Here is a 27,684-nt window from a genome sequence, read left to right on the forward strand (position 1 = left end):
AAGCCTGAGCTAATAGGCTAAAGAGTTTATATAATTAATATTAGCCTCTGTGTGTTTCTTTGGGACTGAATGGCTACAGGACTTCCATCTACAAATGTCGCCCAACATTTGGAAACTACGCCTACATAAAACCTGAGAGAGTTTGAGAAGGGATTCTAGACACAAAAGAATAAAGTCAAGCATGGTTTCTTGGTAGCAGCATTTTCTCAGGTAGGCTCTATTAGAGGCACACCTCCTTTAAGAGAGACTTCCTGACTCATCATCAGTGGCAAAAAACTGCACAGTTCTTTAAAGAGGCCCCGCTACCAAACAATTAAATGATGTTTATGAGCAGTTGGCAGCATGCTTCTTGGTGTTGGCATGGACCTAGAAATTCCATAGAGTTGTGGCAATAAATGTGTCTCCTGCCAGTACCTCTACCATGAAGCTAGACTCTCAAAAAGCCAAGGAGTGGCGGAGCCAGCCAAAGTCGCCACTAATCCTAGCCATGTTGTTTAGCAGGTTAAAGATGGCCATAAAAGGGTAAGAGATATACAATAAAGACTAAATAAATAAAGCCCCCAAAACCCTCTAAATGGTTTATACAGTATTTTAAAAAGTATACGTAGGCTTGGTAGAGAAAAGAAAAAGAACAGAGAAAGTCCTAAAAAACAAATAGAATAGCCAGGTGTGATGGTGTACGCCTTTAATCCCAGCACTTGGGAGGCAGAGGCAGGTGGATCTCTGTGAGTTAGAGGCCAGTCTGGTCTACAGAGTGAGTTCCAGGGCAGCCAAAAATACACTGAGAAACACTGTATCAAGAACCAAAAATTAAAAAACAAAAATAAAAGAATTAGTTTTAAAAAGCCACATAAAGATGGAAACTACACGGAGAATATGGCCACTGCATGTTATTGTGTTGTCTATGAATTGCTTGACTGCTGAGGAAGGAGCAACAGCTGCTAAAAGACATTTTATTATTAACGCTACTGGATTAATCAAACCTTTATGTTTTGATGCCTTGACTTCAAAACTTAAGCCAAAAGATATGTTACATTGAAGAGGTTTTGTTTTGCTTTTGCTTCCATAGGAAATGATAGGCTGTGGATTCATTCTGGGTTAAAAAAAAAAAGTAAGGTTTGATCAAGGAAGACCCCGTGAAAAATCTCCAATAGGAATAGATGGCCCAGATGAGCCAACATTTCAGAGTTATCTCTGTTGCAGTAGTCTTCTGAGTTCTAGAACAACTTCAAGGCTGACTGAGAGGATCCAGTCTCACAGAATACTCCAGTCAGAACTTGACCATAGTCCTAAATTTTCTTTGGGTCCCCATAATATTACTAGCGTCCCCAATCATCAGGTAGTAGCCTAGAAAACTAGGCACACATTCCCCACAAAATGGATTATGGATGTTTGTCATTGTTTCATGTGTTGGTTACAAGTTGTTATGGATAATTGGTGTAGGAGGTCCTTCTGTATTTGCATTGCTTTCATTGGTTGAATAAAGAAACTGCCTTGGCCTTTAGATAGGGCAAAATTTAGATAGGTGGAATAGACGGAACAGGATGCTGGGAAGGGCAATGTGGCAGACGCCATGGTTCTCCTGCCGGAGACGGACACTGGTTAGACTCATGCTGCCGGTAAGCCACAGTCAAGTGGCGATACACATTAATGGAGATGGCTTAAACTAAGATGTGAGACTTAGCCAGTAAGAGGCTAGAAATAATGGGCCAGACAGTGTTTAATGAATACAGTTTCTGTGTGACTATTTTGGATGTAAACTAGCAGGGAAGGATGGAACAAAAGGACCTGCTCCTCTTACAACAGATAATGGTCAACAAATGAGATTAGATTCAGGGCTCTTGTTTTGAAAAGGAAAAAAAGGGTAAGTACTGTGGGATAGTGCTCTTGTATACTGTAGAGTTTTGTCATTCGTATTGGTTTAATAAAACACTGACTGGCCAGTAGCTAGGCAGGAAGCATAGGCGGGGCAACCAGACTACAGAATTTTGAGAAGAGAAGAAGGAAAGGCAGAGAGTCAGTCACTAGTCAGACACAGAGGAAGCAAGGTAAGAATGCCTTACTGAGAAAAGGTACCAAGCCATGTGGCTAAACACAGATGAGAACTACAGGTTAATTTAAGTTGTAAGAGCTATTAACAATAAGCCTGAACTAAGAGGCCAAATAGTTTAATATAAACCTGTGTGTTTTTTGGGACTGGATGTCTCTGGGAGCAGGTAGGACAAAAACTTCCATCTACACCAGACACTAATAAAACAGGCTATATGAAGACAAAAGATAACCTGGGGTTACACTATTTGTGAACAAGGGACATCGAAAGCTACCAGAAACCATCAGGAGGGAGGGGAATAAACATACAGGAGGAATTCACTTCATAATCTTTAGCAAGCTCCAAATCTCCTAACACTATACTTTGTAACATTCAACTCTAAACTCGTGAGGAACTGTATTTCTGTAATTTCTTATGACAGTCCCGGGAAATAAGACCAAAGTCACTAATAGTGCCATAATAGTGGCACATGCAGAAGACAGTAATTCGAGTATATATCTGAGCCTAAAAATACCTTGGAAAACCCTGATAATGGTCAATGATTCAGGGATTATAGACTCACTACCATCTCATGGGTTCATCCAGGCCATATGAACAATCCTAGAGAGGATCCTATGGTAGGTTGCTGTGGGATGGTCTTTCAGTACACTGTGAATGTGTTGTTCTCTTTAGTTAATAAATAAAGCTGCTTTGGCCTATGGCAAAGCAGGATAGAGCCAGGCGGGAAATCCTGGCAGAGATACAGGCAAAGAAGAGTGGAGTCTGGGAGAGACTAGCCACACAAGAGGAAGCAAGACATGTAGAAAACACCTTGGCCATGTGGCAATACATAGATTAATAAACACAGGTTAATTTAAGATATAAGAGCTAGCTAGTAATAAGCATGAGCCATCAGCCAAATATTTCTAATTAGTATCAAGTCTGAGAAGTTATCCAGGAACTAGCAGGCTAGAGAGAAACCTCTGCTTACAGTACATGGGGTTGGGAGGACTCCTGCTCAGGTCAAGATGCTTTCAAAGGCCCAGTGTACTCAGAGGATTTTGATGTTTTAAGAAAATAGGTAGCTAAAGAAACATGCAATGGAAACTACCCTAATCCCAAGTTTGCTGTTAAGAGGTAAAGGAATTTTGATAATAGCATCCTCCCTTGTGAAGATGGACGCTAAAAAAAAAAAATCCCACACTAGCTCAGAATTAAGTATAATAAAGGGTTATTTATTTAGGGGTAAACTCACAGATCACAGTCCTCTGCTAGAACGGCGAAAGCAACCAAATCCCTCAGTTGGAAGAGACGTTGACATGTGTTTTACATGTTTTATATCAGCATATATAGTATAAGGGGCTATGGCCAAGTGGGTGGGTAACTTAAAGGCTGCTGGCTGTAGGAACTCCTACAACACCCTTGATCTTTTGGCTCATGCTAACCACCATACAATGTTTCTCTAGAGCCCTAGATACTCTATTTTACCACCAACTCCTTTTATTCCAACCACTCACCACCAAAAGTGACTATCTCCACTAAAATAAATGTTTTTGTGTGCTTCCTCTGCAAACCTTCATGAATAACACTGCCTTATCTTCCCATCCACCTTATTTTCACATCTGGCACACATTCCTCCATCTCAAGACTTTGGAACCCCAATCAAAGGCCTCGTGGCTTCAGCATTTTTGTATCAAAATTCCTGAGTTCCTGAATATTTTAATGTTCTTTGCCCCCACTTGAAAAAAAATGATAAATTATCACATCTCCTAAGCTGTTCACTATGGAAATCATTATTTCAAGTGTCACATTCAGAACTTCTCGTATTTTCAACTTTTCAGTCTTCAACTGCCATTATTTCTACTCAAAGCAAATACAGACTAGGTTTTCCCTTGCAGATACCATAGTTATCATATGGAAGTTTCGAAAACAACTGAATAAGCAAGAAGTTAAATTTAGGACACATAAAGAAAGATCATTAGAGTTACAGAGACAAAAAAAAAATCACCAGTCCACACAGTTGTATAATTTCTACCTTAGCACCATTCCAGTCTCAGCAACTGAGGTAGATGGGTGAGGAGAAGCTGCATTAAAGGACTGCAGATGAGCAGAACTAAACTGTTGTCACTGGCACAAGAATGGATAGAAATGGAAACCACTGCATTAAGCAAACAAGTCAACTGCAAATACATACTGCAGCGTGTCTTCTCTCACATGCAAACCCTTCACTTTAGTGTATGAAAGCGACAGAAATGAAAGAAAGGGGACTGGGCTGGCTACTGTCATGTCAACTCGACACAAGCTAGAGAGGAAGGAACCTAACGGAGAAAAGGCCTCCAGAAAAATCAAGCTGTAGAGAAGTTTATGGATCATTTTCTTAATTAGTGATTGATGTGGGTGGGGCCACCTCAGGGCTAGTGATGCTGGGTTCTATAAAAACAGCAGGTTGCAGCAAGCCAGAAAGAGCACTGGTGTGGGAGAATTGTCTATATTCTGTCAATCATGTTTTAAATAAACGCTGATTGGCCAGGCAGGAAGTATAGGTGAGTCAACCAGACAGGAAGTAGAGGTGGGGAAATGAGAACAGGAGAATGCTAGGAAGGAGGAAGCCCATTTCCCCCACTCCTGCCCAGACTCCGAAGAAGCAACATGTGATCTGCCCCGGCTGTGAAAGATACTGAGCCACATGGCTAACATAGATCAGAATAATGGGTTAATATAAGCTATAAGAGTTAATAAGTAGCCCGAGCTAATTTATAAGTAATGCAGACTCTCTGTGTGATTTTCTTTGGGGCTTGCCGGCTTTGGGGTACGAGGCGGGACAGAAACCAAAGCAGGCCCCCTCATTGTTACAGAGCACACTAGTAAGCAGCAATCTTCCATGGCCCCTGCATTCTTCCCTCCTGCCTGCATGCTTCCACAGGTCCCCGCCATAGTTCCTGCATTGTTCTCCTGCCCCAATGTTCTTACCCTGTTTTGAGTCACTATCCTGACTTCTTTGAACACTGATGTGGGAGAATAAGCCCAATGAACCCTTTCCTCTCCAAGTTGCTTTTGGACATGTTTCATAACAGGAATAGTAACCCTAAGACAGGAACCGTAAGAGAGATAGTTCCAGAGGGGGGCGGGCTCAGGGAACATCACAGAACATGGGGACATAAGACAGATGGAGACTGTGGTACAATGGTGCCTTTGGAACATGGCATTGCTCATGTCCTCGCGCTCACAGCACAAGCCTGGCCTGTCAACATCCTACCATGGTATGAGAGAGGAGTTCGTAGGTCTTCCAATGCCCTGTGCGTTTAGGCAGATAATGGCAGCTAGGGAGTTTTAGATACGTTTCTGAGTATCTAGAGGCAGTTAATGGTTAGTAGGAAGAAGGAAGATTTTCTTTTGTGGAAATACCATTGTAAGGAGCCCAAACTCCTATAAATAAACTTTACCTGGGATGCTTTATGTAATCTTAATAAAATGCAGTAGGTAACCAGGAAAAACAAGAATAAGAACATGAATGTAAAGGACTGATGGAAAGGGACCCACATGAGTAAGAGGGAAACGGAGGCAAATACATTATATATGAACCAAAATTCCACAATGTATGCACAATTAACATATGCCAATAAAAATAATTTTAATAGAATAAATGAAAGCAGACAAGAGGGTTGGGGGGAAAGAGACTAAGAGCAAAGCATGTGGGTCTCCTTCAAAAACTAGAAATAAAACCAAAAGTCAACGAAATGACGGAAAAGACGACTAGAAATTCCCTACTGCTAAGTTTTAATCAGTGTAGGTTAGACTTTCTTCTACAAAAATACAAAAATGTTTTATCAAAATTTATATTAGATAAAAATGTCCACTAGAATAAAATATCTTACCCATAAATTTCTAGTACAGGAACTAATAAAAGAAACTTTCCAAGGCCACAATAGCAGCACTTGTGGAACATAGTGTAAGGAATAAAACAATGACTTACCAGTTTAGAAGCTCTATGGACTTCCTTCTTGATGTCTTCTACTAGGAAGCCATAAACTCCTTCTTCTTCTTTACCTCTCTGCCAAATTCCACTTGACATTAACTATGAATATATACTCAATTAGGAAATGAACTCCAAGAAACAAGATTGGAATTAATAAATGTATACATTACTATTTTTTTCATGGACAATAAGAGGCAATTAACAGCACTTGACTTTGAAGACACTGCATGTTAACGGTGTACACATCTGAGTAACAGACAGTCTGACAGAGCCTTATCAGCCACACCCGGCACTCTAGTCTGCTGTAGTACTGGAGGATTTTCATACTGTTCATAACAAAATACAATTTTAATAAGGCTAAGTCTAGGATCAGCATTTGTGGTGGTTTGAATAAGAATGGCTCATATATTTAAACTCTTAGTCAACGTGGAAGTGAACTATTTGAAAGGATTACAAGGATTAGAAGGTGTGGCCTCATTGGAGGAAGTGTGCCACTGGGGGTGAGCTGTGAGGTTTCAAAAGCCCAAGCCAAGTGCATGGCTGGTTTCAGATCAGGCTGTAGCTCTCAGGTACTTCTCTACAGGCCAAGTGCGCAGCTGGCTTCAGAAGATCAGGGTGTAGCTCTCAGGTACTTCTCTACAGGCCAAGTGCGCAGCTGGCTTCAGAAGATCAGGGTGTAGCTCTCAGGTACTTCTCTACAACTCGTTGACTTCCTCCCACATGTACCCTGCCATGATTATGGACTAAACCTAGAAACTGTAAATAAGCTTCCAATTAAATGCTTTCTCTTCTAAGAGCTCCCTTTCTCATGGCATTTCTTCACAGCAGTAGAGCAGTGACTAATACAGTACTCTTTTGAAGAATTATATTAAAAGTCAGACTATAATTAAAGCTTTAATATTAGTAAATATGCTATATAAAACACATCAATAAAAGCAGAGTTTGCAATTAGTAGTTTTAGTCTCAATAATACCCTAAAATACAACTAGTACATATTTGTCTAAGACTTGGGTATAAGAAAATGACTAACAGAAACAATTCTAAAGTCTTTATAAAAAAATAAAAGGTTAAGTGGAAATTTTCCAATGCTAACTTCGTGTTCTCTTATTAAGGCACAGTATGAAATGATGAGATTCTTAGACGAATCTACCAGTATACTGAACTCCTAGAGTACAGTGGCTGGTGCTGTCAGTCACAGAACCTGCATGTCAAAGGGGACAATTATGGTGACAGCTCTAACTTGGGTGGGAAGACCTGTGCACTGGGAGTTAACGTTCCCTGGCTGGGACCCTGAAGAACTCAAGTGAGCTGAGCTCTGTGTGTGTGTGTATGTATGTTTGTATGTATGTATGTATGTATGTATGTATGTATGTATGTATGTATGTATGTGTATGTGTGTGTGTATGTATGTATTCTCTGCTCTCTGCTTATCAGCTCTTAAGCCCTGCCACTGTGTCTTCTCCACCATGAGACTGTGGCTGGACTGGGGGCCAGAACACAGTCGCCTCCTTCAAGTTGCTCAGGACACAGCACAGCAACAGAAAAAGCACCTGAAACAACCACTGTCTTGGATATAACACAGACAATAAAGTAGAAGTGATGATGATAATGAAAACTAGATAGGTGATGGTTTCATCTAGGGTCTCTCTCCCCCATCCCCATTTGATATACCGTGAGCAGTCCTTATAAGAAGCCTAGCAGTAAGGAGCTAGAAGGAACTACGACTAAAAGCATATGAGCGGCCATTGGAGGGAGACCCTCCAGCTTCTTAGTAAAGCCTTCAGATGTATCTGGGTGACATCTAAATTGGAATCACATTAATGACTCAGCCAAAAACTATTCAGAGAATAAATATTGCTTTTCTCTGTTAAATTTCGGAATAATTTCTATAGCACTCACAAAGAACTAACTTGGTTTCGATGCAGACATAGCAAGCTAACAGTCTAAGGCATCAGGAACTTGCTTCATTTCAAGTTCTCTGAAATGGGAAGGAACAGAGCGAAGGGAAACAAAGGGAAGTCATCTACAAGTGAAGTCTTTGCTCTTCCCCTGAGCAAATCCTATTACCGCCTATTTCTTTTCTACTAATATTAATGACCTTTGGTCAGAACTTTTCCTTCCAATTGCTCTATGAAATAAAATACTGCCTGAGCCGTCTAACAAGTCTTTTCTGAGACATATCACTAGCAACAAAGGAAACAAAAAGTGGTAAAAGGGTACTTCCCTTAGAGATCTAACTATTCTTTCCTTTTTAATAGAAAGATAAAACAGGTAAGGATAGTCTTTATATGCACCAAGTAATCTCAGGACCTTAAAATCCAATATAAAAATGATATTTTATATAGATAAAATCACTTTAGTGATGTACCTAATTCTTAGAAATTAGTGTCATTTATTTCCTCTCTAGTACACATTTCCAGAACTAGTGTCTACTTACCAAACAGTAGTAATGGACACTGAAATTCCATTTCTCATAAGTTTTCTTTTCTCCATATTTATTGGGACAGTCATCACTTTTTCGGCAGAAAATACAAGCTAAACAGCAAAAAAGTAGGTAAATATAAAATTTATCTTAAAATTACAATAATTTATAGAATTAGTGCTTCTTTGATGTGTGTGTGTCCACGTGTGAATGGTGGTCAGAGGACAACCTCAGGTGCTTCAGCTCTCCCTTTCCAGTTTGCTTATGGCAGGGTACCTTCTGCCATCGGCTGCTGCACACACCAGGCCGTTTCTGCCTCGCATCCCTTTGTAGGGACACCAGGAGCATAGCAATGTGCCACCATGCTTAACTTCATGTGAGTTCTGGCGTTCAGAATGAGCATAGCAAATACTTTACCCACTACTGCAAATCCCCAGCTGCAGAATTTTGTCCACTTGGACAAGGGTCTTGGGTAGTTCAGAGGACAGTCCAAAAGAAAGTGATACAGACCTCATTCTCAAATAAGTGTGATTATGTTTTGATCTATGTGGTAGCTCCCGAAGGGATGGTGTCGAATGCCTGTTTGTTTTTGCCAGCCTCAGAATTCTCTTATGGTTAAAATAAGAACATTAGCTGCAGAAGTCTAGGGCAAGCAATCGGCAGACTAAAACACTAGGAAAGAAGTGGAGGAGAATGGATATATACAAGAGTAAGGGTTTTAAAAAGCTCATATATACACTACAGAGTAGGGGGTCAGGTGTGCACCCATGGACATGCCCATGATCATGATGACCCAAAAAAAAAAAAAACAAAAACTGACTGCTGGAGGCCTTGAAGTGCATTTATAACCAATACATTTGAAAGACCTCGAATTGATAAGGGCCCCAAAGGCCAATATACTCCATTAAGCATTTATTTTTAAAGCAGACTAAAATCCATTAAAATTGTGCTACTTCATTAAATTTACTTTTTAAAAATTACCTTTACCAGAACAAATACTGGTTTCTATGAAGCATACTGATTTAAATAAAAAACCAGAGGTATTCATCCAAGGGGAAATCAAGTCAGAGTAAGGGTATATTTAGCAAGTGTACAATGGTATTACATAAATCACTACAATTTCTAAACTACTGGCATTGCTGATATAACTCAGGAGTCACAGCAAGAAAAGACAAAGGTATGTGGGGATAGAGGATTGGTAGGAACAAATTTCCTTGTTCAAAGTAAGGTAGAGTCAACAGAGAGACTAAATAAGTGATCGTCAAGAGGATGGATATTAAGGTAACTGGAGAGTTGGCTCATTTGGTATAATATTTATCACACACATGAGAATCTACGTTTGAATCTCTAACACCTGTAAAAAGTCAGACTCAGTTGTACAGAATTCCTACACCAAGGAGGCAGAAACTGGTGGATTCCTTGCCAGACAGTTGAGTCAACTGGATGAGTTCAATATTCAGTGAGATGACGCATCTCAAAAAAAAAAAAAAAAAAAAGCCAGGCGGTGGCAGTGCACACCTTTAATCCAAGCACTTGGGAGGCAGAGGCAGGCAGATCTCTAGAAACCATCCCCCCAAAAATGCTGGGAATGATGGCATACACCTTTGAACTTTGACTCTAGTACAAGGGAGGCAGAAGCCTGTGGATTTCTTTGAGTTCAAGGCTGCCTGATCTACAGAGTTAGCTACAGGGCAGTCAGGGACAAGTATAGTGAGAACAAAACAAAACAAAAGCCCCACAAAGCCTCAAGGAGGGAGTAGCAGTATACAGAGTAATAATGTGGATTCCTCACCATTCGCAGTAGCAAGTCAACAGCTATGGCTTAGAATAAAGAAACCAACCATGTGTCAACAGGGGAGATTGCTATAAAATGAGAAATTTTCCTTTTCATGTTAAGACTTTTGTCTATGGCTTATATTGTCCTCATTTTCAAAGAAAAAAACCACGAAAAATTTAAACAATAATTTTCACAGTTCAAATCCTATCTGACAAATGACATAAGATATACAAAAATAAATCTGAAAAAATGTCTCTGGTAGCAAATTCAATATGTGGAAATGAAGACAATCATAATAGAACATACTGATTAATCATGATCAGAATAGTCATTCTTATGGCTAGATATTATTCAAATGAATTTTTTGTAATAAAAATATTGTAAATTGTTACTTACCAAGATTTTTTGAGTCATCAGGTTTATTTTCATTCATTTTACTAGGAAAGTAAGAATATTAATCTTAATTTAAAAAAATCTCTAACCATTTTTCTTAAATTCAATCAGTACATGATTGCAATCAAGTCATTTATAATCATTTCATGCAAAGTATAGTAGTTAATTTTCACTTTTAGAACAAATAGAGATCAAAAAGTATGTAAGAATTTGAGGATTTCTTTAGCACTGGAAAGAATATTTAATTATTAAAACAAATACTAGGATTGTGGGATACCATGCAGTGTACCTAAAAGTTCCACCTAACGAGAATTGCCTGGATTCCCATATTCCTAAATAAATATTAAAGTACTTTAAAGTCCCCTTGTAATTACATTATCCTGTCCCAAATGTGAGGGATGCCAGCCAGCTATTGTTAACTGTTGGGTTTATTAAAACATACACCAGTACCTGAGAGTCCCAGCCCTCTTCTGAGGGTAGCATCACCGCATCATCCCGTATGCTGCAAATCATTACTTGCTCAATGTGACTGGTATATATGACTATATAGTAATTCTAGAATACAATTTCTTTATAACGAGATCCCAATTTCTCTGTGGTTACATATTTTTGGCCTTTTCCTACTACAAAGACTCATGGAATCTCTCTTGGTGAATGATGTCATAAACGTCTGACCAACTCTTTAAACAGTCATGTTACTTAAATTTCTTTAAAAAAAAGCTGTCAGAGGTTCCCTGTTCATTGCTAGTTAGCCTAAGATTACCCAGTGTATGTCAGTCTCAAACTTTAGTTTTTCAAGTCGTATCAATGCCATCACTCTAAAGATGCAATTGGACACAGCAGGAGACCAGTACTTTCGGTCATTTGGTTTTGTTCGATAAGAAACCCTATTGGTTCTTCCGCTTTGTGATTCCATTGCAGAGTCAGAACATCGTGTTTTTACGCCAGTCTGTGCAAATGAATGAAGACACAGCTCAAACACAAGTTGCTTTTGCTATTTTTTTTTATCCTGTGACTTTTCCCCCCACTAGGATTGAAGTAAAAACAGCTACTCAAATAGTTGACATTTTGAAGAAATTATATCAATTGTATAGTTTATACTTTTATTTTAGAGACAGGGTCTTACAATGTAGCCCTGGCTGGCCCTGAAATCTTAGAGCTCCACCTGCCTCTGTGTCCCCAGTGCAGCAATGACACACTCTAGTTCACACTTCTAACATTAGAATTTTTGTTCCTTGATCCCAAAATACGCTTTTCCTTTTTTAAGTCCAGATTTAGGATCTCCCTCTCACATGAGGGCGAGAACCCAGGCATCCTAAATGTTAGGCAAATGCTCTACCATTGGGTTCATTTCACCTTGTCCTGAGAAAGGAACTAAACTGGACAAGGCGACATCCAATTTGCAAGCCTGCCACAGACTACTTATTACAGGCTTGCACCACCACGCCCAGCTGCCATCACTTTATTTCCAACAAGTCTACCCACATATTTTTAGTTGTATCTCGAAAGCATTCCCAGTATCAGTCTTAGAAAACAGTCACTCTTCCCTTCCCTGAAGAATCACTATCTAACGGAGTTCCATAGCGCCACAGTAAGGAGTCCCCGACAGCTTACCCTCACTTTGATGTTTCAGCAGGCAAGGCCTGATGCCCTGACCTGTGTGATTAGTTCTTAATAACATCATGCCATCAAAAGCCAAAAACAGGATCACAGACCTAAACATACATCTTGGCTGGGCACGATGGTGCGCATCTTTAGTAACAACACTCAGGAAGTAGAGGAAGGTGGCTTTCTGTGAATTCAAGGCTACACTGGTCTACACAGTGAGCTCCAGGCCAGCCAAGACTGCAGTGAGATCCTGTCTCAAAAAATAAAAGTGTATTTCTAGAAAAAAACAAACAAGAAAGTCTTTGTTAACTTGTATTAAGATTTGTGAGGGGCTGGAGAGATGGCTCAACAATTAAGAGCACTGCTCTTGTCGAAGATCCAAGTTTAGTTCCTAACACCCACAAAAAGGTTTACAATGACCTTTAACTCCTCTACAAGCACGGGGCAGGCATGTGGTGCACAGACACAAGCAGGCAAAACGTTCATATACATGAAGAAATCTTAAAAAAAGGAAAGATCATAAATTATGAAGCTGAATCATGAGATCATTGATGAATGATGAAATCTAAAAATTGAAATTAAAAAAAAATTAGAATCAAGTGAAAATGAAAATATAACTTATCAGAACCTTTAAGAAACAATAAAAGCAGGACAGGCATTAGCTCCGTGGCCCAAGCCCTGTGGGGGTCTCTAGTCCCTAAGAGAGAAACAGGAAAGGCAGAGGAAAGCTCATGGCCATGCATGCTTACGTTATTAGAACCAGAGAGAACTCAATGATGCACTTCAAAGACTCAAAGAAATGATTTGCTTGGAAACGACACGATTGACATTCTTAGCCAGAGTAACCAACAGAGAAAACAAAAATTCATGAGGCCTACGAAATGGGGGCTCATTAGCATGAAACCTTGGCCACCTTACCTGGTGGGATATGGTATGTTTTTAAACCAGGCCGACGTGATGGCTTTACTTTATAAACGCACTGTCACTCAACTGTGTATTTATAATGGCTAATTTCATGTGAATTTTACCTAGAAAATGCTATATGTACAACTATTTCTATCAAATATTGGATGGAAGCAAATGCCCAAGTTGCTTTTTCTGTAATGGCCAAAAACCCAATGACCTAAATATGCATCAAAGACAGATTGAAACATTGTAGCATATCTGTACAATGGAATATGATCACTAAACTGCATTTAACTGAACCCCTAAGAAGGACGATGTTCACTACTTACAAACTGAATCACCACATAAATTTTGTATTAGGGATATCTTTTTAAATTAAAAGGAAAATGAATCAAGGTACTAGTGTGTCCTGATTTTCATATACAAATGGCCCTCAGCAAACAGCTTCCCTTGGTCTCTACATATTATGCCCACTGCTTGGGATTCTAATGTCATCCTAAATCACAAAAGGATCTCTGCAGTTTGCATTCCAAACCTTGTAGTATTCCAACTCAAAAATTCAAGAAGAAATCATGTGGATGATCTAGACTGTTTAAGGTACACAAGTTCTGATTAAAAAAACGCACACCACCTTCCCTGCAGAAGGGGTATCTGATGCTCCAGATAACCCCGCCCCCGGTCTATAGAAGGATTGCCCAACATTTTTACAGAAAAAAATGTGGGCAAGGTGGTTAGGAAGAGCAAACTTCTCTGTTTTGGAGTTCTCTCACATCCTTTATTTAGTTATACTGTACATCACTCATTTTCACAAACAGCATCAAATATAAAACAATACATTTTAAAAATTATTAAATATTTTGGTACCTCAGTTCAAAAATGTCATCAGGCTTAGTGTGCGAATACATATAAAACAGCTAGTAGGTCATAAATGTGAACACATACTGATGATCTTTTCCTTATTTGAAAGTTCTCCAGTATGTCTCAAATTTGGCTGTTTACAGACTGTGTATCACCTGAAAGTCTGGAATCAGGCTGTCTGCGGCCAGGCTGCAGAAGAGTTCTTTTTGTTGTTGATTTTTAAAGAAGGTGGAGATTGGGATCATATATTGGAGAAAATAGGAAACCACAGTTTCATAGGCCGAAGCAGCAGGAGACAGGAAGCAGTCCTTGCAGAAATTTTTATCTCAGGACAGGAAGATGGCTCAGCTGGTGAAGGCTCTAGCCACCAAGCCTGAGACAGAGTAGTAGGAGAAAAATGACTCGCATAACAGACAATCCCCAGGAAACAGGGTCTCTACATATTGGATCACAATGCCTCTGACCTCCATAAAGCAAGCGCATGCACACGTGCACACACACTAATTTAATTTCTTAGTTAAATCTATTTTGGGAACTTTAATTAGTTACATAAGAACTACTGAGTCTTTGTTTACTTACTGAAGACTGTCGGTACCCTCATAGACATTGTTAAAGGTTAAGGAAAAAAAACATATAATATGGTTGTTCCATGTTTAGTAGCTATATTTTAGACATCTGTCTCATTTACATGTATCATACACATGTACCAGTCCATTGAATTCCCACAATAATCCCACAAGGAAGGCTTGTATCCTCATTTTACACAGAGGAAACTGGAATCAGTCAAGGTCACACAACTGAGGAAGAAGCGATGGAGATACTAAGAAAGAAGTCTGGTTCCTGTTGTATGTTTTTAAGCAACATTACCAGGCTTTTCTAGAAAGACCTGTTTTTTAAACCTCTTGCAGAATATTCTAACTGTTCTGTTAAAATGCAATTATTCAAGTCCACCAGTCAGAATCTGTGAATTACAGGCATCAGCATTCACCGAGCCTTTATAGGAGTATGCTCACAGTAAAGTATGACATTTCTCTATGCACATAAAAGAAAAACAAAGGAAGAGGCTGGGAGCAAAAGCACTTTAAGGACACAGAAAATCTAGAACAGGCAACTTGCTGGTAGCATGTAAGAAGCTCGCAGATTTGTCTGCAATCTTCCGGAAAGGAGAAACAGTATCTTTGTGGCAACCTTACAAAAAAACGATTTCAATGATTGTACTATTTAAATTTTTTTCTTCCTGGTGAACACCGAAAACAACACTCATTAGCAAGGATGGAGGAGGGTGAAGAAATTACTTTATTTTGGATATCAGTGGCACTTTTAAAAAGATATTTATATGTTTTGATGATACACTAACCAGTTGCTAATAAAACCTTGAAAGGATCTCTATGTATTTTTTCCCCTGCAAATCACAAAAACTAACCTGACAATTTTCAGCAAGGCGAAATCTAGAAACTTCTATACATCTGAAATACTGAAAGTTTACATCTACCGTGCGCATCTGAGCTATTCAAAAAGGTATGCGTTTTCGTCGGGGCTTGTGAGAGTCCAGTACTCCATAAAAGACGAACAAAAAAAAAAAAGCCAAACAAAAACGCCCGACAACTCAATTCTTGAGTTCCTCTTAAAATAATTCGATAATAACACAGTCGGCCAATGAATGAAGAGGGCGAAAAGGCAGGCGGAGAGGCTAGACCCCCATCCCCATTGTTAGCAAACACATCTGTGAGCCACCGCTGTTACTGTAGCCAGTTTCAAATGAGCCAAGAGGCTCAGATTTTTGCGGTACACGAGACTTGTCAAAGCGTGAAAGAAAAATACCGGGGTTTGAAACACAAAGGAGACTCAGATTTCACCTTAAATCCCCACGAGGCATTTCAAGGCTGTCATTTCTCTGCGGTGCGAGGGACCGGTCTGAGGAGCCACTGGGAGCCACGTCGAGCATCCCTCCGTGCCACCCGCCCCCTACCTCCTGTCTTTCATTAAAGAAAGGGCCGCTCGCCCACCTACGGCAGCTCGAGGCTGCAGCTGCGCCCGGGCGCAGCGTGCAGCGCAGAGAAGCCCGCACCGCGTCCGCCCACCCGGCCGACCGTGCCCGGGACCCTCCTCCGTCCCACCCAGCCAGGTCCTCACCAGGCGCCGTGCAGATGTCCTTGGGCCGCTGCGTGACCGCCCGCGTCTAGCGCTGCGCTGCCGCACGCCCACCCGGCACGGCCCCATCCAACGGCTCGCAGAATTCAAATTCGCCCACTTCCGCCTGCGACCCGGAAGGTACGGCTGCTCCGCTCCGCCCCGCCTCGCCGCTGTGGAAGTGGGGAGGAGGAGGAGGGGCTGCGTCTGCGCCGTGGCTTCTGGGGTGATCTGACGAGGGGCGTGAGTTGGGACGGGTGCCGGCTAGTTTGTCCCGGAAACCTGCCCAGGGCTCCAGGCACCCCCAACAGGCTGGGACTGAAAATCAGCATACCCCTTGCTAATGAGAACGCGAGTGAATGCTCGTGCTGGCTGCGCTCTCCCGTCGGGGATTCTTTTACATTACAGTTCCCTATTGTCCTGGGAGAATTCTTGCTTGGCCCTGGGGGTGTCGGTTCCTTTTAGCGAGAGCCAGGATGATTTTTTGTTGTTGTTGTTGTTGTTGTTGTTGTTGTTCCAAATGTCTGGAAATCCTACCTGAGAGGTTTGAGAAACTTCCACAAGGATTTCGGTCCTTTAGGCAGGTGACTATAAACATTAGACCGGGGGTCGATAGTGAACAGCTAATACCCGAGAGCACTGATTTAAACTTCGTTTCCCCAAACAGCTTTTCGTCAGTGTCTTTCAAGACACAAAAGATTTGCTGGATTTCTAGAATCCAGACTCCTGGGTTCTAGATACCTGGCATGAAGGTACAAAGTTATTTGTTAACCAGTGTAACGTTTTTAACAGTGGGAAATGAGAAATAATCTGTCCACCAATAAAGAAAGATTAAATGATGTTTTAGAATTCGATATACTGATACTGAAGGTGTTCAAAGTTCAAAGACCAGCGATGTTGAAATGCTAAGAAGTCTACTTCAGAAGAATTGTAAGACGTTTCTTTGGAAGTACTTGCATATGCATACAAAGTTTCAGGATGGAACCACAAACTGTACCAGTTATCTCTGGCAGTAAGCTTGGCAGATAGGGAGGGCAAAAGGGGGGAGCTTTAAAAACGTTATAACCAGCTGAATTCTTCAGATTAGGAGTGTTTGACACTGCCAATTTTGTTTTTCAAAGGAAGATTGTTAGAAATTGAAGGCGTTCTGTATACAGAAACAGGTGCGTACATAAATAATGTATGCATGAATCGTAGTTGGCTGGCCTGTTTACATCCAGTCATCAGTGATTAAGGAGCTTGGACACAGGGAGCAGCAGCTAAGAGCACTGGCTGCTCTTCCACAGTTCTGGGTTCAATTCTGAGCACCCACGTGGTGGCTCACAACATGGAAAAAAGAGCCCTAGGGGATCTAGCTTCTCCTGGCCTCCTCAGGCACTATATACACATGGTGTATATACAGGCAGACAAAACACCCAAACACGTAAAGTGGAAAAAAAATAAAGCTACAAATTTTGCTACTCCTGTTTTACTATTGATTGTTCCACATTAATATTACAAGCTCATTAAATATGTAGTTCTTGAATGCAGAAACTAATTACGCTTTCTCCTGTGTATTTTAGAAACCTTTGCACCTTCTCTCCAGGAAGTTTTATCTCTCACAGGAATTAAAATCCTCAGTCTAACCTTCAGGCAAAGTTCAATATTCTTGGGGAGCTAGTTCAGTTGCTACCATCTAGAGGTCTTGATAGGTTCATTTTCTCTGCCAGTTAAAGAATTAGAAGGCAGGAAAAATCTCCAGCACAACAAATAGCATCAGAGAAATCTCAACAAACACCATAGACAGCAGCAGACAGAATCAGCTATTGAAGAAAGGCAGTTACTCTGTGTGTGTGTGTGTGTGTGTGTGTGTGTGTGTGTGTGTGTGTGTGTGTAAACACACGCATGCACAGACACAGAGAAAAAGGCCCTTTGGAAAGCAGAATAGGGGACTTGAACTCCTAAGCCAAAAATTCTGTCTCTTCTCTGGGGCTGGCTTATTACAAGTTTCTCAAAAGAGTTTTCCTCCACCTAATGTAGAGTTGGTCAGTTGGACCAAGGATGGGATGGTTGATTGGGCCACGACTGTTGTGTACCGTGTTGTGATCTTGCCTTGAACTTGCTGAGCCAGTCCAGCAACGGGGGTGGGGGTGAGGGGAGTGGGGGTGGGGAGCTGCTGGAGGGAGCCAGAAACCTACGAAGCTATTGTTTTAAGCTTCCACGTTTTTGTCTCAAGTCAGGAGAGTGAGGAATAAGCCTGCGGTGGTGGAAATTTACTGCCTTTATTACCTCCTCTTCACTCCTGTCTCCCAGCCTGGGAACTCCAAGTTTCTCACTGTGATAGATTGCTTGTCTAAAGTTTAACCTCTGGCACCATCAAGAAAAAAAAATGCTCCCTGGATCTCCCTGTATTATATCCAGGGTTCTCTAGACTAACAGAATTTATAGAATTAATCTCTCTCTCTTTATGTGTGTGTATGTGTGTGTGTGTGTAAGGGTATAAAGGATTTATTAGAATGATTTACAGGCTGAGCTCCAGCTAATCCAGCAGTTGCAGGCTATGAGCAGAAAGTCCGAGAACCCAGTAGTTTCTCGGTCCACAAAGCCGGACGTCTCAGCTGGTCTACAGTGTCTGCTGGAATCCTAAAGAATGCCAGTAAAGGAATGGAATTGCTAGCAAGGTGAGAGCAAGCGGGAAAATAGCAAAAGCTTCCTTGTTCTGTGTTCTTACAAAGCAGAAGGTGTGGCCCAGATTAGTTTTTGGCTAAAGATCTGGTTTAAGAGTTTGCCTTTCTACTTCAAAGATCTTTCCACTTCGTATTAAGCAGAAATCCCTCGCAGGAGTGCCCCCCATTTCTGGGTTTTAAGTTATTTCAGAAGTAGTCAAGTTGACAACCAAGTAGAGCCATCACAAACCCACCCCTTGTCAATTAATTTCCAAAGTAAAACAATAGTGGAGGGGGACAATAATTAGGTTATAATAACAACTAAACATAGCTATTCCATGTACAAACGCAAGCACATTGTACATTTAACTAGGTTATACTATGCCTAACATAGTATAACTACCCTCATACAACCGCAATTGCATTATAAATTTAGAAAAGGTGATAATGTCCTGTGAGGGATATTCTTTTAGTATCTCAAACTTAATTGTGATAACCATTGATGCTCTCTTAATTGATGTTACATCACATGATAAAGAAATTGAGGCCAGGCAGTGGTATGCACACCTTTAATCCCAGCACATGGGAGACAGAGGCAGGTGAGTCTTTGTGAATTCGAGGCCAGCCTGGGCTACAGAGCAAGTTTCAGGACAGGCTCCAAAGCAACAGAGAAACCCTGTCTCAAAAAAAAGAAAGAAAAAGAAAAGAAATTGAGGAAAGAAAAAAAATATTGCACTAACACATTATTAACAAAATACAGCAGAAGTAAGTACTCATGTCAATTATCCCTTTTTTGCAATTGTTCAAGGGGCCTTAGCTGGTATTTATAACTACATTCTGTATTTCTCTCACGGTTGGCAAGTATTTCAGCAGGTTTTGACTCCTCCCAGAGAAATGACCCACACCTTCATTCCTAAAGGGTCTGTGTTCTTTGTCATCCTCCCTGCATTAGGCTGGTGTAGCTTCCCATTGAGTTTAATCACAGGTCATGGTAGACCCAAGAGTCACCCTAAAGGATCTGAACTTCAGCCATTATCTCTCTTACCTCAATTCTGGAGGAGCAATCCAATTTCCCCATGGCAATCTGGGTTTATCACCTCTTCTAATATTGTACTCCTATCTTAACCTGTTGGTTTAGGGCCATCAGAAGTCCAAGGTTTCCGGAGGGAAGTCTGAATTTCCAGCTCAATGGAATGCTTATTGTGGTTCCTGGCAGGAGCTCTCTCTGCTCTGGAACTAAAACTTCTAGGCCTGCAGAACTTAAGGTCATGGGAACAGGAAGCAAAAATTTTCCTAGTGGATCACAGGGGTGATAGTGAATAGGATATTCCCTTTTCTACCCCTAGATTCCTGGACCCGTGGATCCTAGCTATCAGATAAATTGTACCATGTATTGGACACTTACTTAAAGTGTATACTGCCTTCTGGAGAACTTTGCCCCAGTCATCCAGGCTGCTGCTTCCTAATTTGGACTGTATATGTGTCTTCAAAAGGCCATTCCCCCTTTCTATTAGGACAGTTGCTCCAGAATGGTCAGAACATGCTAAGACCAGTAGGTTTAGTGACTGTGTGTCCACTGTCATACTTCTCTGGTTGTGGAGTGAGTTCCAAAGTTTTCAAACAACTAACCTTAATATATCCAGTAACCTTACAGAAATTGTCAAATGCTGAAGGTATGTAAAAATTGAATGGATTCCTGTGCCAGTGTTATATTTAAGGAGATTCAAAGACGCAATAGTCTCATATGGCATGCTTTTGCCTTTTGTGAAGGAAATATCAAAATCGTGGTCAGTTTGTAGTAGAATTATCCCTAATGACTAGAGAGAGTTGGGCAAAGCTCTTTTAGAGCCTGGCTCAAGAGTACCTGGTTCAGAGAAGAGGCTAAGACTATTGAACAATGGAGTAAAAACAGAGATATGGAAACCTCCTAAGAGCAAATTCTTGGAGAAGGAGATTATGTTACAGCCCCCAAAGCATACCAATTTATTGTGAATGGCTCATTTGGTTTTTTTAACTCTTTGTTTTTAAGTCCCTCTAATACTTGGGGTATATCTCTCTGGGGGGAAAGAGTCCAAGGCATCCAGAAGGGTCTCAGAAACAACTTTCAAAAGCACCATTCCACTGTACTGTAAGGGTTTCTTGGCACAGGGAAACCAGTTGAAAGAGGAGAACACTTGATGTCGAGTCATGCTTTACAAAGTGGACGTCACACCCATTTGTTTTTTCTGGGAAGTCCTCAAGGAAGGCTGTCATTTTCTAGAGGGCCAGCCAGAAGAGAAGGAAAATGGACGCCACGGTAGGAAGCTATCTGCTGCAACATGCATGGAAGTGTCCAGGATGAACTGATGCAGCCTGTTACTGCTGCATTTTGGGGTTGGGGATTGAGACCCGAGATGGAAACAGTCCTTTCTTCCTGATGGGCCAATGTGGACATTTTGTTTTAGGCCTTCAAAAATCTCATCATTCACCTTGACTGATCATCAGTTGCCTCAGAGAGGAAGACATAGCTACTGAAGAATCTGTAAGAGGTCAGACTCCTCATCACTAAGGATTCTGGGTGTTTTCTGCACCCAGAACAGGGAGGCATTTAGGTCTCACTGGACGGTCACTGTGCCTGGAACGCACGGGATGCTGTGGAGACTCAGCAGAGTCTTCTGAGGGTTCTGAGGTAGAGACAGAAAGGTTGCTGGAGGAACTGTAGTCTCCTATGTCTGTGGGTGATGACAAATGAGGGACGGAGACACTCTGACTTCACCTGGGAACGGTCCTGGTCAGGGACCTTCAAGTGTATCTGAACCTCTACGTGGCTCGCCAGGGCTCAGGAGAAACAGAAGAGAATTCAAATGCCTTGGTCCTCATAGGGATCTCAAAAAGGGGGATGGGTCAGAGTGGTAGGTCATGAAAGAATCCATTTATAAAATCAGACTCAAAAGTCACAAGTTTTCTGAAATGGAATCGGGCAGGGCCATAACAGATCTGTCTGCTGTAAGATGGGGGACTGAAATGCAGATTTTTTTGTTGTTGTTTCTTACCCAGTATTCGTTTGTCATAATCACAATAATATGGCTCAAAGCAAATTTGACAATAACCATCTTGGAACTGGTTATTGCAAACAACTCTTAAATCTGTTTTTTTTTTTTCTTCAGTGGAAATGATTTTAGGTCAGAGTTTGGGTTGAATTGACTCCATAATGAAACAAATTAACATTTAAATAGAAGGGGAGACAAAAGAGAGTAACGGTGCTGGGAATATGATCAAAATACAATATGTACTTGCATGAAACGTCACAACGAAACCCATTCTTTTGTACAGTGCATACTAACAAACATTTCTGCTAAAGAAAGCAAGAATAGCAATCTTCCCTTCTTTAAAATGATCTTTATTCTTTGACAATTTTATACATGTACACCATACATCTTGATTCTTCCCACCCTTGACCCCCTCACTCTCTCTGGACAAACTCCCAGCATGCCTGCTTTCCATCTTCATGTCCCATCTTTTTTCTCCTAGTGACCGACAGGCTGACCAGGTATTTACCACTGGTCACAAATGCACATGTATATTGTAGCCTCAGATGGCTTCTTCTCCCTTCCACCCCCAATTCAGATAACACGGTACCCCACTGCTCCCGTGAGAGGATCTTTCATCACTCCTTCAGTGCCTGTCTTAGCTAGGCTTTCTATTGCTGTGAAGAAACTCCATGACTAAAAGCAAGTTGGGGAGGAAAGGGTTTATTTGGCTCATACTTCCACATCATTGTCCATCATTTAAGGAAGTCAGGACCGGAACTGTGCAGGGCAGAGGTGACTTCAGCTAGTCTAACTCTGTTACTGTATATGCCATGTAATCTCTTGAGTGTGTAAGAGGAAGAGGTTGTAACCTGATCTGCCACCAATTCCTCTAGCCTACCGTCTTGTTTATGTTTCAAGTTGGCTTTGCTCTGATTGTCTTGTTCCTGAGTAAGTGCAGGGACATTATGTTTCAAGAATATCTTGGAGCCTCATAAAGAGACCTCTGGTTTCTTTCTGTGTGTCACAACCTCCAAGGTGTAAGGAAGACCTTCGAGTAGATAAGAATACCTCGCTAAAAAGAGGAGGTGTAGCTTCTTGGGGAAGCTTAGAAGCAGTACTGCTGGGAGAAGTCGTAAATGTCTCCTAAGAAAATTCCATCAATGCAATATCTTCAAACTGTACAAATATTAAGTCACCCAAATATGGAACAGGTGGAGAGGAAGTCCAAAAGTGGCATGACAGCCGTCATGTGGCGTGGCTTTGCCGGACCTCTGTCAAGCAGCTGTGTTGGCTTTCTGACTTTTGCCGTTCCCATCAGACATGGTTGCACAACTCATGACTTTATTACTGCTTTTTTAAAATCTCAGTTTCCTTTTTGAAAGACCCGCTTGTCAGTTTGAATGTGAAATCTTCCCCCTAGACTCCCGGATTTGAAAGTCCCTCTGGTGGTGCTGTTTTTTTTTTGTTTGTTTGTTTGTTTTTAAATTTATTTATTTATTGAGGATTTCTGCCTCCTCCCCGCCACTGCCTCCCATTTCCCTCCCCCTCCCCCGATCAAGTCCCTCTCCCTCATCAGCTTGAAGAGCCATCAGGGTTCCCTGACCTGTGGGAAGTCCAAGGACCGCCCACCTCCATCCAGGTTTAGTAAGGTGAGCATCCAAACTGCCCAGGCCCCCCCAAAGCCAGCATGTGCAGTAGGATCAGGAGCAGAAGGAGGGGGAGGACGAGCAAGGAACTCAGGACCACGAGGGGTACATCCACACTCTGAGACAATGGGGATGTTCTTTCGGGAATTCACCAAGGCCAGCTGGCCTGAGTCTGAAAAAGCATGGGATAAAACCGGACTTGCTGAACATAGCGGACAATGAGGTCTACTGAGAACTCAAGAACAATGGCAATGGGTTTTTGATCCTACTGCACGTGGTGGTGCTGTTTTTAAAGGTTGTAGAACCTCTAGGAGTTGAGCCTTGCTGGAAGCAGATCTCTGGAGGAGGCCGACCTTCAGGCTCTATAGCTGGGCCCTACTCCCCAAGATCTTTGCTGCTCGCCAGAGGGCACGGTGTGGCAGACTGTCTGCCTTCTTGGGTTGCCTCCCCTGCCCTGACGGGCTTTGTCTCAACAAACAGTGAGACGAAATCCACCTCCCTCCTTTTCTAAGTTGCTTCTTTTTAGGCATTCAGTTATAGCAACAACTTCTAATATACGTCCTTTAATGGTCTTTTCTCCTTACATTTTCTGTACCTATTCTCCTTAGCTTTCTCTGGAATCTTCCATAATTCTTAAAAATATTAGAATACTTAGAGACACTCTTAATACCTCTAATTTATGGTGTGAATGCTACAGATTTTCATATAACAGATTGAAAACAAATTAGACCTTTGGTCTTGATCATTTCTGGTGGATAAGTTTCAGTGAGGTTATTGCTCAGACTATGGCGCGGAGAGCATCACCCCTGACTACCAGTGTCGTGTTCTGTCAGCCGTGCTCGTAAGTTTCTAAATGGAGCATTACTCAAACCTCCACTAAAATCCTTTTCATTAGTTTTCCAGGCCAGTCTTTTTGTACTAACTTTCTGAATTCAAATCAACACACATTTTAGGAAGAGGAGGTTGCTGCTCCCGAGCAGGATGTGTTTTCTCGTTGTCTCATGCACTTAAATGTTTTGATCTAAAACTGTAATTGAACCGTGGTTCGCTGTCTTTTAGGTAAAACACACCACCCCCTGGCAGCAGGAAGCACCACCCAGAACAGCGAGTCCCAGCTCTCCTGCATCAGGGTTGTTTGGATAATCAGTAGGTGTATTTACAGGCGTGATTTGGGATGAAGCTGCTCCTGCTGAGCAACTCTGTGGTTTTGGCGAGAGGGCTTCAAGTTTGCTTGCAGCCAATAGCAGACAAGGCGTTGTAGCTCAGGCTATGGGTCTGTTGTTGCTGTTCGCATGACCTCCTTTCACTGTGGCTGAAACAAGCGGTTGTCTGTATTGCTGTTTTAATTGTTGTTTTTCTGTCCTGAAGTGTATATAGAAATCAGAGGCTCTTTCCTGTGGGGAATAGCTCCAACTGCAGGACCACACACTGGGAATTCCACCTAGCGTGATGCAAGTACGGACAGCATGCTTGAACTCAACCTTAAACATCCCTGGATACGATTTATAGCAATCAAAATTCTTTTCGGTATATTTTGTGTAATTTGATTCTTTTACTTCTTTCCAACTGTTTGTTAAAGTGACTCAATTTATAAGACCAATTCACCTGTGTGTTTTGTTAGGAATGAAAAAAAAAAATTCTCGAAAGGGCCTAGGGCATGGACTTTTCTCTAAGGAAGCAAGTATTTACCTTGTAGGGCATTTGGGGAAAATGTCTTCAGTGAGATTATATAGCATTGTATTAAGAGAGTGAACTGAAGCATCCTGCACTGCTTTGTCCTGGAAACCTGCCTGGGGCAGCAGGGGAGGGCAGGAGGAACAGACACACAAATACAACTACAAAGCGTCCAGGGTGGGAGTGGGGGCTGTAAATCACACATCAAACCCCATACACTAATGTGTATGTGGCAAATATCAACACATCACTCTCACCACTGGACAGGTCTGTCAGACAGAAACTTAACAGAGAAATAAAGGATCTAACATGTTATAACTCAAATGGACTTATCAGACATCTATAGATCATTTCACCCAAACATAAAAAAATATACCTTCTTATGAGCACCTCATGGACCCTTCTCCAAAATCAACCACATACTTGGTAACAAAACAAATCTCAACAGATATTAAAAAATTGGAATAACCCCTGTGTCTTATCAGACCATCATATCTTAAAGTTAGAATCTAACAGCAACACTAATTACCGAAAGCCCACAAACTCATGCAAACTGAACCATGCTCAACTGAATCACCACTGGGTAAAGGAAGAAAAAAAGAAAGAAATTAAAGACTTCCTAAAATTCAATAAAAATGACTGTACAACATACTCAAACTTATGGGACACAATGAAAGCTGTGGTAAGAGGAAAGTTCATAGGACTAAATGTCTACATAAAGAATCTGGAACAAACCCACACTAGTGAATTAACAGAACACTTGAAATCCCTAGAACAAAAAGAATCAAACTCACTCAGAAGAACTAGATGACAGGAAATAACCAAATTGAGAGCTGAAATCAACAAAATAGAAACAATAGAAACAATATGAAAAATAAATGAGACAAAGAGTTGGTTCTTTGAGAAAATCAACAAAATAGACAAACCTTTATGCAAACTAACAAAAAAACAGAGAGAGACTATCCAAATTAACAAAATCAGAAATGAAAAGAGAGACATAATGACAGACATGGAGGAAATCCAGAGAATTATCAGGTTTGTTTAAAAAAACCTGTACTTCACAATATTGGAAAAATGAAAGGAAATGGGCAGTTTTCTGCATAAGTACCACATGCAAAAATTAAAGAAAGACCACGGAAGCAAATTAAAAAGGCCTGTTGTGAGGTAATACTTTTGTACACTTTAAAGATTGGCCACTCGTATTGGTTTAACAAACCGCTGTTTGGCCAGTAGTCAGGCAGAAAGTGTAGGTGGGGCAACCAGACTAAAAGAGTTCTGGGAAGAGGAAAGGCAGAGACGCATTTTACCAACCAGATGATGTAGAGGAAGCAAGATGAGAATGCTGCATTGAGAAAAGTACCAAGTCATGTGGCTAAACATAGATAAGAATTATTGTTTAAGTTGTAAGAGCTAGTTAAAAATAAGCCTGAGATAATAGGTCAAATAGTTTATAACTAATATAAGCCTCTGTGTGTTTCTTGGGACTGATTGGCTGCGGTACCAGGCAGGACAGAAACTTCTGTCTATATAGACCTATAACCACTAAGGAAGTAGAAATAGAAACAGTCATCAATAGTCCCCCCCCCCCAAAAAAAAGCCCAGGACCAAATAATTTCAGTGTAGAATTTTATCAGATTTTCAAAGAAGAACTGATACCAATACTCCTCAAATTGTTCCAAAAAAAAAAAAAAGAAACAGAAGGAACATTACCAAACTCTTTTTATGAAGCTACATTTACCGTTATACCCAAACTACACAAAGACACAAGTATAAATGAGAATTACAGACCAATTTCACTAATGAACACTGATGCAAAAATGCTCAATAAAATACTGGTAAACGGAATACAAGAACACATCAGGAAAATTATCCACCATGACCAAGTAGGCTTCATCCCAGAGATGCAGAGAAGGTTCAACTTATGAAAATCTGTCAATGTAATCCACCATATAAACAATCTGAAAGAAAAAAGTCACATGATCATCTCATTAGATGTTGAAAAAAAAAATCTTTTGACAAAATTCAACACCCCCTCATGATAAAGGTCTTCAAAAGAGCAGGGATACAAGAAACATATCTAAACATAATAAAGGCAATATATAGTAAACCAACAGCCAACATCAAACTAAATGGAGAGAAACTTGATGTGGGATTTCCCTCTGTATGCTGTGAATACCACTGGTTAATAAAGACACTGCTTTGAGCCTATAGCAGAACAGGGCAGAACAGAGGTAGGCGGGGGTGGGAAGGATGAGGAACTAAACTGAATACTGGGAAAAAGAAGACAGAGTCAGGAGAAGCCATGTATCCCCGCTGGAGACAGATGCTGAACTTTACCAGGTAAGCCACAGCTTCATGGTGATACACAGATTAATGAAGATGGGTTAAATTAATATGTAAGAGCTAGCCAATAAGAAGCTAGAGCTAATAGGCCAAACAGTGTTTTAAATAATACAGTTTCTGTGTGGGTTATTTCCGGTTTGAGCTGCTGGGCAGCGGGGAAATAAACAAGCGACCTCTTACTACAGAAACTCAAATCAATCCCACTGAAATCAGGAGCAAAACAAGGCTGTCCACTCTCTCCATATCTATTCAATATAGTACTTGAA

The 27,684-nt window shown here is 41.0% G+C and overlaps 1 protein-coding gene across 3 annotated transcripts in view; it reads right to left on the reverse strand.

Annotated features, from left to right (window-relative positions):
- Positions 1–16,211, reverse strand: part of G2e3 (G2/M-phase specific E3 ubiquitin protein ligase) — a 39,119-nt gene extending 22,908 nt beyond the window's left edge. Inside the window, exons 1-4 of one of the 3 annotated variants that reach the window (XM_005343807.2) lie at positions 16,103–16,211; positions 10,601–10,641; positions 8,443–8,540; positions 6,003–6,104 (exon numbers count right to left, since the gene is read on the reverse strand). In XM_005343807.2, coding sequence (XP_005343864.1) covers positions 6,003–6,104; positions 8,443–8,540; positions 10,601–10,637 — 237 coding nt within the window. In that variant the 5' untranslated portion in view covers positions 10,638–10,641; positions 16,103–16,211. Of the gene's footprint in view, positions 1–6,002; positions 6,105–8,442; positions 8,541–10,600; positions 10,642–15,825; positions 16,048–16,102 lie in introns of those variants that run through there. The other 2 variants (XM_026782284.1, XM_026782287.1) reach the window with 2 other exon arrangements.
- Between the last annotated feature and the right edge of the window lie 11,473 nt (positions 16,212–27,684).

The sequence above is a fragment of the Microtus ochrogaster genome, chromosome 1 (assembly GCF_000317375.1).
Source record: "Microtus ochrogaster isolate Prairie Vole_2 chromosome 1, MicOch1.0, whole genome shotgun sequence".
NCBI lineage: Eukaryota > Metazoa > Chordata > Mammalia > Rodentia > Cricetidae > Microtus > Microtus ochrogaster.